The sequence below is a fragment of the Metarhizium robertsii genome (genome assembly GCF_000187425.2).
Source record: "Metarhizium robertsii ARSEF 23 chromosome Unknown MAA_Scf_3, whole genome shotgun sequence".
NCBI lineage: Eukaryota > Fungi > Ascomycota > Sordariomycetes > Hypocreales > Clavicipitaceae > Metarhizium > Metarhizium robertsii.
The window spans coordinates 572991-583326 of NW_011942171.1; the positions used below are offsets into that span (position 1 = coordinate 572991).

Here is a 10336-nt window from a genome sequence, read left to right on the forward strand (position 1 = left end):
GTCCAGCGCCATTCGCGACAAGCACGGGTATCGTCGTCTGCGCTCATGTCAATACGTTATCGGATCTCTTACGTCGCTGTCCCTGTCCTCCCTCGACGACTGCCATAGTTCCAGTTCATCAACATCCTCGTCTACCCGCGCTGGCGAGGACGATTCCTCTTTCACCATACCGCATCCGGAGACGGGCCGGGTGCGTTCACAATACGCCTGAAAAGGGTTGTAGTACTTCCGCTGCCGCTTAGTTACCGGCTCGTGAACCACGGGACCTGAGATCACCTGCAGGTTGCGATATTCCGTTTCCCATACTTCTCGAACCATTTGCTTCGCCTTCGTCACCCATTTCGTATTGTCCTTCCACTCGTTCTCAAAATATCCCCATCGGAAAGCCGGATGCAGGGCCAAAGCTGTATAATAGATTGGTGTCTCGTCCAACGCGCAGTAATATTTTTCTAGCTTCTCCCATCCCAAGTTGATTTTAATTCTGAACTACTCTGGGTCCGGCATTCCAGATGCAAGCTGCTTATACTCCTCGAGAACCTCCAGAAGGAACTCAAATCCTTGGATGACTTCCCATATATTCCCATAGGAGCCCAACCATCCGCCCTTCCGCTTGTGCTGCTGACCGTCGCCTTCCAGAGTCTTGACGGCATCCTCGTAGAACCCCAAAAGCGTAGCAAGGTGCTCGAGGACAGCCCAATCATGAAACGTCAGCTGGTTTTCTTCCAACCAAATCCGCGGCACCTTGGCTGATTTCCGAAGATTCTCTGACCTCTTCGATCTGTTATCTTGCTCCCATTGCTGGCGATGCTTCAATATAAGCTGCTCGATGTATGGGCGGAGGGTGATGGCTCGCCTAAGCATATATAGTTGAGAAAGCCATCGCGTATCGTTGTCAATGACTAAATCGAGTGGTTTCCTTGCTCTGATCCTAGCATGAGCTGACATGTCGAATTCAGAACGCTGCATACTCCACAGCGGGTAGGTAAGCTGGTCCGATCTCCTAATATCAACGACTAGATTGTGCAACTTTCCAACGGGTTCCTTACGTCGCCAAAGCGTACGCTCTGCCTCGAATAGGGCTGCTGCACCTGACAACTGCTCCTCAAACGCCTCAACGTTGCAGCCAAAAAAGAAGAGCTTTCGCAGAGAGGTCGATAGTGTCACACACACGATTGTATGGGACAGTCTAGACAGAATGAAAGACTCTTGATTTTCTATCTAAAAGAACGGAATAATACGAAAGTAAATACTTGTTGTAATACTGCTGCCTGGCAGGCAGCAGTATAGCAATGGCTGTTGCCTTGAATGAGCGACTTGACCCTGACAGATAGCGTGGCCAAAACAGCGGCCACGCCTTGTAGCTCCTACAAAGCCAAGCTCGCCACCAATTGCTTCCATTGCTTTATCATTGCTCTCTGCGTTATCCAGTGCGAAGTACCCAATCCGATCCTTGATTCCATACGCATCAAGAACGTCGAGTACCGCAATATTGTGTCCAAATGGCGTGTTCGCAGTTCGGGGACGCCAAGCAATAGCTTGCGCGGCTAACTGTTTTCATCCCGAAAGAAACAAGTAATCCCATAGAGGCTATCTATTCCCTGACTGCTACCCATCAAACGAGACATGAATCTGGCCAGAGGACTGCCGCAAAGCCTCCGCAACCTTACTCTTATGTGTCTCGTAGGCCGAGATTACCTTGCAGCGAATAGTCGGCCTCGCGATGTTCGCGTCGGTTATCTTCACAAGAGGGTTGAGATATTCGAATATTTTCCGTAATCTTCCCTGCTCACAAACGCTAAAAGAGTGATTTTCCTGAATCATCCATTTGTCGGATAATGGTGCCTCTGTTGTCTGACCACGCAACCGTTTTGCTGCCTCGGTGGCAAAAGCAGTCGTCATACTGCAGCCTTCAGGCAGCAGTATTCCGAAAAGTATTAAGGACCTTGAGTTGCCGCAGTGTAGGAAAAAAGACAGAGTTATCAATATACAAGAATTGCAACCGCGTAACGCGACAGATGGCTCTCAATGAGACAGTAACTTTGCCACATAAAGCCGAGACAAGCTGTTGTTGTTATCCAGTTCCTTTAGGTCTGATTAAGTAGGCAGCGTGGTGGCTAACCAAGTTTTAAGGGATGACCAACACAGCAAACCTGTTTCGTAGGCTTGAACTGAAAGCCTAGTTTTGGCCTGGGCATACATATACCCTGGTGATCTTGCTTCCAGCTCATAAGTTCTTCGTGTATTGTTCCAGCCGTCGATTCTTCTGGACGATCGGGGACTCGTGGTGGAATTGCTGTCGTCTGATCCGGGAGAGCATGACGAACGCGCCGTCAGAGAAGGTGTGCACAAATTTCCCCCCAAGCACTCCTACGGACTGCAGAATAGCATTGGCGAGTGAGCCTGGCTTCGTTCTGTTTTACGGTGTGGTCGTCTGCGTTTTATTAACCGGGTAAATATCTATGGTCCTTAAATCATGAGCTCTTTTCCTTTATTTTTTGTATAGAGCGATGGCACCTCTCAAGTTATCCCTGAACGGAAACATCGGTGACAGCAACGACAACGCGTGGCGATACCAAGCTGGGCGGCAAGGAACGGGTGCAATGTCATCACAGGCCATACCAGGCGACTTTGCTTTGCAGGAGGCGGCGTGCAAACTTACTCATACTTAGGTTAGGATATTCTCGTATTCAAAGCAACACAGGACTCCCTTATGGCTCCACATGATAATATGGTCTCCAAATCCATCCATCAAACTGGGCCGTGAATCCCATCAGCGTTGCACGATATAGTGGTCCATGTTTTGAAAGAGGGCTCGGAAGTGTCATTATTTCCGCCTAGTTCAGTTATTCTATGGAAGCCACCCATGCGGTAGAGCTTGCCTTGACAAAAGGCAACAAATGTAAGGGAACGGCCCCACTTTAGGACATAGCTACCTCGAGTCAGCGAAGGAAGCTCTGACTCTCCTTGTGAACAATCGCTTTATCCAAGTCGCACTCGACGCTGTTCGTGCCCTTGTACCGTCACAGCTAGCCTCAACTTCAATAAATGCACATCTCTCCAGCGCTTTCCACCAGAGCTTAGTCCTCGGTTACTTACTACTTTCGACATATCAGGAGTCCAACACAGTCGTTTTGAAGTCAGCCAAGGATGACTATACCATTACAAAGGTCACAGTAAGACGCGGGAAATGCAGTAGCGACGGAATTAGGAGAAACATAAAAACACGGGATATTCATTGGGAACCTCTCTCTTTTTACGGCGCTGCATCACACGAGCTTCACTTGAGTCCAAATGCTCACTTATCATGAGATGATTGCGTGCTTAAAGTAAGGGTGCGTTGAATTTCAACCAAACCATAGCAAGTATCTGGCTTTCTACACTTGTCTTGAATGCAAACATGGCCCTAAACACATGGCGCTCATTCAAAGATCTTTCTTGGCACACTGACCAAGCTTGACCAGATCCCCGAGAGGCGTCTTTCCCCGTGCATTGCATGCCTTCGCATTGTCTATGCATTGATCGAGTTTGAACACAGCACCTTGATCAGCACAGACCTGCAGGATGTCGACACATTCCAGGAATTCCTGTGCTGTTGCGTCAGGTTCGACTTGGGCTGTGCAACGACGTGCTGCAAACATACAGGCATCTTTGTCGATTTCGGGGCGGCCACAGTGTTCCTGAAGCTGTTGTTCCACTGACTTACACGACTGGGAGGGTTTTTCGTTGGCTTGGGGAGTTGGAGATGCAGCTTGGTGTCCAGTTTGGCATTCGACATACCGCTGAATGAAGGGTTAGCACGGGTTATTGAAAGAAACAGAATCCAGACTCACGACGTAAGGGTCGAATTGACCGGCAGCACCTTCACCATAGCCGTTCTTAAGATACAATTTGCACTTGGAACACTAGAATTCTGCCGCATTAGCCTGAACCATTGCTTTTTTTTCTTCAGGTAGGCAGACACCCACCTCTACGTTTTGGCCTTTGCAGTATTGGCCAAGTTGCTTGATATCCAGAATATCGGTTGCCGGCGTATTGCGATTAAATTTCTCTGCGCAAACCCTTATCTCCTCTTCCTCATTTTCCCACTGGTCCTCTGGTGTGTCTTCGCGCCGAAGCTCTTCACCACATATTGCCAGTCCTAGTTTCCCCTTGGGCGTGGCTTTGCATTCGACCTTTGTCTCCTAGCAACGATATTAGAACACAGCTCAAAAACCATAGGAGGCCGAGGAGGCCGAGGAAGATATTACATAGTTGCGGCATATCATATCATATTTTGACGCTCTACTAGCTAGGAAGTTCTTCAACGTCTATTGATCGTCCCATTAGCCCATTGACGAGAAATAATCACGCCATCGCTACAGAATTAAAAGAGTACTTACATCTCCGTCCCGATCTAGGATTCTGTCGGCAACACATTTGAGGATTCTATCTGGGGCGGTATTTTTGTCTCCATTACCCTTATTTTGGGTAGCGTCGTCCATAACACACCAACTTGTGTGCGAGCGGCATGCCTCGGGAGTGGTGTCCAGTAGTTTGCAAATAGTCAGAAAGTCAGTTAACGGCTGTGACCGAGTCGATGATTAGCAAATGCGCAACTTGTCTCGGGGCAATTAGTAACTCCTCCATACGTTTCCAATCATAGGCGAAAAAGTGCAGAGATTGATGTCCTCCTTAGCCCTTTCAAGTTGATTGAAACCTCCGGGTTTCCCTAACTGATGCTGAATGCATTGTTCCGCGGCAGATCGGCAATTCTGATCGACAGTTCTGGCTGAATTGTGTCGTCCGGTCTCAAACCAGTCGCAGATTTCCTCAGCGGTTACCTTGTTATTATATAATGGTCGTGTTAGCCAACGCCTCGAGCGATTTCCCAGCAGCTACTTACATCTCCTTGTCGTGCAGTGATAACTGAGCGGGCGGCAGTCAAGCCGGCGAATGCCGCAGCAATGTTAAGGGACTTCATCTTATCGTGTATCGGGTTGTAGAGCGATTGTTACATGTGCCAAAAAAAAAAGTTGACTATTTAAAGACGCAGAAGATGATGACTATTGAAAGACCATTGAAAGATAGAACAGAGGGAATGTAACGAGGTTGAGCATCGCCTTATATAGAGTCGGGGTCTTAGTTATCCCTGCGATTGATATAATGGCATGATAATTAGGGTCGCGCTGTAGATATTCCAGACAATTCGTATTATAGAGTGATTGGTTGGTGCATAGACCTTGAGCCAAACGTATTCTGGAATTAGGTACATGCTGGCTCACAGGTGTCAGGGTGTAGTAAGATTAAAATTCATGCATTATAGCATTCATCTTCCAGGATATAGAAGTAAGGTAAAATTGACACGACGCGGTCCATAGGCCAAAATTAGGTAGAGAGGCACAAGCGCCCCTCTTATGCGACAACGCAGTGTGGTGCTCGAACATTTTCATGGCGTGAGTACTGCATTAGTATGCAATCCAATGTGGGACATTTCCAGAGTGTGTGACCTGGTTTCAGCTCGGGCCCAGCCTGACACAACTAAAATTTTAATGAACTTTAAGTCATGCAACACCATACACACGACCACTTTTGATTGCTGAGCTATCCACCTTTATGTCGGATAAAACCGCCTCTGTTGATAGAACAAGCAAACTTGGTGTAATTTCCAGTTGTCATAACGTCGGCTGTCAGGAATAAGCTTGGCCCAAACATAGATTCGGACGAAAGGAAATTTTTTCGGTATTAAAAAGATGGTTGCAGACAGAGTCTGCAGCATGATCGCCATACTTGACGCTGTGGAACCAGAATAATACAGACCAAGCCGCTAATAGAGTTTAACTTTATTGTAGGCTGTAGCTTAAGAGTAAATGGCCAAAAATTTGTCGCGTCTGACCAGACTTGCGTATTGTGATATGCTAAAGTGATATCATATGTGCTAAAGTGCTAAAGGAGTATTATATCACTGTGAATATATATCACACTTTTTTTCAGATAAGTGTGATATCACAATTGCTAAAGTGATGTGCACGTCACACAGGCGCGGAATTTACCTTTTCTGGCGGTTGATGAACGAACTCTTGGGATAGAGAACGAATGAGTTGCAAGAACCTTGAGAAGGTTGAATGTATCAGGAGCCGGCTGCGTGAAAGGCATATCCAGAAGACTTTCGATGGCGGCATGGGTATAATTACTGATACTGATACGCGCCTTGACAGCGGCGGTGACGAGCACTCGGACACAGATTACGGCTGGTGGCAATTGAGGTCACGGGTAGATTGGTTCGTGATGTTACAGGTGCTAGAGTGCTAGAGTGATATCAATCGTGCTAAAGTGCTAGAGGAATATTCTAGCACACTTAATTACGTCAGGTGAATATGAATATGAATATCATTTTAGCGCGTGATATCACAATACGCAAGTCTGCGTCTGACGCTCTGTTGTGTGGATACATTATTATATCAATCTATCTGAATATTCCTGTCAGTTTTATAAGGTCACTAGGAACCTCGTTTTGTCATGGGAGAAATTTTTTTCAGCATTTCTGCGCAGTTCTCTCAAAAGCCCCAGAGGCGCGAATACTAGGCCCATCCTCTACGAAGCATGATGATACCACGCTCTCGGCCCGACATTCTCCCCTGTAAAAGCTTTTCGCATCCTGGAACTGTTAGTCGTGTAATAATCTGTATCCGAGAGAGTGGCCTTGTCTATCACGTCAGATCCTACATGGAAATGGGCCTCAGAAGATTGGGTGTGTACGTTTTGAGTACCGTATGATTTATGCCCAGTTACTCCAGAAAATACACACCAAGCTGCTTCTGTTTTTTTTTTTTTCCGTCGCTGTACTCTAACATAATATTTATGCATGAGTTCTGAAAAGAGATTCATTTGTCATCTTCGCTTGGCAAAAGGACCCAGTTTGAATCCAACTGTAACGGGTCAAGCCGCTTGAACTGCGGCGGCGCCGTAAATTGACAATAGTAAGTTGATTCTAGAACTTTCTGTGGAGATGTATAAAGAAAATGTAGGGCGCCTTCATGACTCCCTAGCGTATGTAGACTCCTTTTTTGACCTATCTTGATAGTAAACAGCTTAAGGACTGGTTGGAATCAACTCGCTAGAGGCCTTCACATCGGTCCTGTGGTCCAATCCGTCGAATAAAACTGCCTCTGTTGATAGAACAAGCAAACTTGGTGTAACTTCCAGCTGTCATAGCGCCGGTTGCCATGAGTAAACTTAGCCGAAAAAACAGACTCGGACGAAACGAAGTTTTTCGACATTTAGAAGATAGCGGCAGACGAAGTCTGCAGCAAAAAAATTAAAAAAAATTCATAATGATTTTGTGAAGAGGCTTAATTAGTCATTAATGTCACGTTATGAGACACATTGTTAATTAAGCTCCTCTCGTGCAAAAAGAATTGATTGTTATTCTTACTGTCTGTATCCCTCAGAAGGGTTCACGTCAGTTATCTCAAGTCTAAAAGACTTCCCCGCGGGTGTCTAGCCAGGCTTCTCAAACTGCTGATATCGAGAATTCTATAACATCTAGCAATTGCATTAAGTCTGCTTGTTCAACTAACAGTGGCAACCTTATCCGACAAATAGATTGGATTCGACGATTACGTGGAAACCGACGGGCGCCTAAGAGGAATTAATGTGGCTAATAAAGCTCATTTCTGGAACGATCCAATTAGATATATTCACAACTAGCTTGACGATTACCAAGGGGGAGTATCTAAAAGCTGAAGAAGATAGAAAATTGTTGCTTGAATCAGTATTGCCATTTGGGTGGCCGGTGGTGCACTCGGTAGTGGAGTACGTTATTTAAAAGCTGAAGAAGTAACAGAAAACCGAACAGAGAAAGCAGAGCTCTTGAGATCGCCAGTAACCTGACTTGTCGATGGGGCCTCTACTATGCAAGCCGAAGGAGGAGGCGGAAGCGCATACAGAGCCACCTGCGGGCGTAGCCGGTTTCAAGAACAAGTACTAGATGTCATAACATCATAGACACCAGAGGCTTAGAAAGCTCATCGGCCTACTGATTTATCAGAGAGGCTGAGGGACCTATTTCAACGAAGGTAAAAGACATAAATCCCCTAGTTACCCAGGGTAGAAGGGTAATGAGTAGATCAACAAAATTGGCCGTGTGCCATTGAACATAGCTAGCAAGAAGTCTCATACCGCGACATATGTGATCACTCAATTGGCTTTCGGCACTCCTTTATGTCGTCCTCTTTGTACAGTAGAAATTGGGCACTCCTTTATGTCGTCCTCTTTTTACAGTAGAAACTGAGACTGTTGCATATTAAATGCCAGGTTGCAAAACAAAAGGATAATATGCCAGGTTGCAGAACAAAAGCATAATCTCCATTTCTCCATTGTACCAACAATCTGGAAATTCCACTGTCACTGAAGGGAGCCAAATCCCAGTCCCTGGAATCTGGAATTTCCACTGTCACTGAACGGAGCCGAAACACGATCCCCGTCATACCGAACCCGCTGCCTCATCAATCAGACTGGCAATAGCTTTAGGCTGCGAAGAAGGAGACAAATGGCCAGCATCCAAATATATCACCTTCTTAGCCCTCATTCTCAGTGACATAAACTTTTGGGCGTCTGGTGCTATACATCTATCATCCGTCGACATTTGATACCATGACGGCTTGGCCCTCCAGGCTGGTTCAGTAACACGATCGCCGAATACACTAGCCACTGGAGCCTTCTGCGACACTGCCATCACCAACGCCTTATGCTTTGGCAAGTCCTGGCAGAGTGTCTCGTGGAACTGAGGCATCTTCATCCACAAATACCCGTCACTATCAGTTGACAGACAGTCCTCTGTGGTTGCAACGGCCGAGTACTGGGCAGATATACTAGCCAGGCTTTCGCTTTTGTCTGGAGCAAAGGCAGCGATGAATACTAGGCCAACAACGCTGGGGAGGTTTCCTGCCTCAGTGATAACAGCTCCGCCGTATGAATGGCCCACGAGAATCACATCACCTTGCACTTGCCTTACGGCTTTACGCACGCGATCAGCATCCTCTGCAAGAGAAGTCTACAGTATATCGACAGCCTGTTGTTCATAACCCTTGGCATTGAGTAGAAGGATAACGGCGGCCCAATGTGCGGCGTTGGCTCAAAAGCCGTGAACGAGGATGATTGTTGGCTTGCTCATAATGTTGGAGTTAAAGACTGATGAAGTTTGTGTTGGCAAAAGAAATTGGAATAAAGGTAATGCGGATGGCGGACAGTCGTTCGTTGGGTTGCATATCTACTGCCTTTATATTGAGCTCAAGAAGAGCAAGGATATGTATGAATAGGTACATTTTCCTCTAACTCCGTAAGACGCATCAGCGATCAACAGTTGTCGTGAGAATAATGCGCAGCAAGTCCACACTACTAAAATTGGTTTGCACAAGCAGTTAACCTGCTTTAAGATCCTTACGAACTTTAAGTCCGACACGCAGTTCAGTTTTCGGATCAGCTCGCGACATTTACACATTTTATTGTTTTTTGTCATGTCGCTGACCTTAGTTGGCAAAATTATGCAGTGTGAGCAGTGTTTTCAGACGAGCTCAGGGGCGTTTCCTATTCGTTCTCGTTGCGACTAGCATTACCCTTCTGAGCTCCGGTGTCCCGATGTCTTGTCCTGATGTCCCGATGTCCCGATGTCCCGATATCATGTGCCCCGTCCTCGTGTGCCGCGACTATGACGTCATAGGCGGCCATGACTCTGAGGCCACGGGTAAATCCCGAGACATCACTACGCCAGTGACGCCCCATCCTATTGGTACATGTGGGCCTGTCACACAGCACGGTCGTCTTTGCAGGTTGGACAAAAATGAGAGACTCTCGATTTCCTGGTTAAAGAGCGAGATGATACCAGGACGTAGTATTTCTTTCAGATGGTTGGGGAGTAACATGAAAAGGACCCCAATTCTTCAAGTTAAACAAAAAGAGGACAGACAACAATACACCACAATTTTTTGTCTCCATAATAGTGCCACCGTATTTCTGACAATAGTTTGGAAGGGTGAAGTTTGGGTGGGGCCCTTGCAGAGGGCAAGAAACGAGGCTGCATGGCGGCGAGTGGATTTGTCGTGGTGGCCCGTGAAGTTTGTTATGGTGGCTAGAGTCTAGCTCCGCGCGCAGATATTGGCTGTATCTTGCATAAGTGTCAGACAGTGGCATGTGGCGCTTCGTCACAGAACAAAAGTCAATTCAGTACTTAGATGAGGAACCTATTCATTGTTAGAGGGTAAAATAAACTAATATAATAAATAACTGAAGTAACTTCGTAACATGGACTTCCTTGGTGTCATAACAGTCCCACTGTCTTTCCGACCATAAATTGTCGGTG

At 46.6% G+C, this 10336-nt stretch overlaps 4 protein-coding genes across 4 annotated transcripts in view; 1 reads left to right on the forward strand and 3 right to left on the reverse strand.

The window, feature by feature from the left end:
• The window catches only part of MAA_10902 (uncharacterized protein), a gene marked incomplete at both ends in the record, with an annotated part of 1040 nt that extends 798 nt beyond the window's left edge, over positions 1-242 (forward strand). The window contains one exon of the mRNA XM_011412848.1: positions 7-242. Within this exon, the coding sequence (XP_011411150.1) occupies positions 7-242 (236 nt within the window). The remainder of the gene's footprint in view (positions 1-6) is intronic.
• Positions 243-486: 244 nt separating this feature from the next.
• MAA_00390 (HAT dimerization) lies at positions 487-945 on the reverse strand (the record flags this gene model as incomplete). Its single annotated transcript, XM_007818388.2, has 1 exon — positions 487-945. One exon carries the CDS (start codon positions 943-945, stop codon positions 487-489), a length of 459 nt encoding a protein of 152 aa, XP_007816579.2.
• A 660-nt stretch (positions 946-1605) lies between these two features.
• Positions 1606-1899, reverse strand: MAA_10903 (polyprotein; the record flags this gene model as incomplete). Its single annotated transcript, XM_011412849.1, has 1 exon — positions 1606-1899. One exon carries the CDS (start codon positions 1897-1899, stop codon positions 1606-1608), a length of 294 nt encoding a protein of 97 aa, XP_011411151.1.
• Positions 1900-3422: 1523 nt separating this feature from the next.
• Positions 3423-4960, reverse strand: MAA_00391 (uncharacterized protein; the record flags this gene model as incomplete). Its single annotated transcript, XM_007818389.2, has 6 exons — positions 3423-3779; positions 3831-3902; positions 3966-4181; positions 4380-4562; positions 4629-4820; positions 4883-4960. 6 exons carry the CDS (start codon positions 4958-4960, stop codon positions 3423-3425), a joined length of 1098 nt encoding a protein of 365 aa, XP_007816580.2.
• Between the last annotated feature and the right edge of the window lie 5376 nt (positions 4961-10336).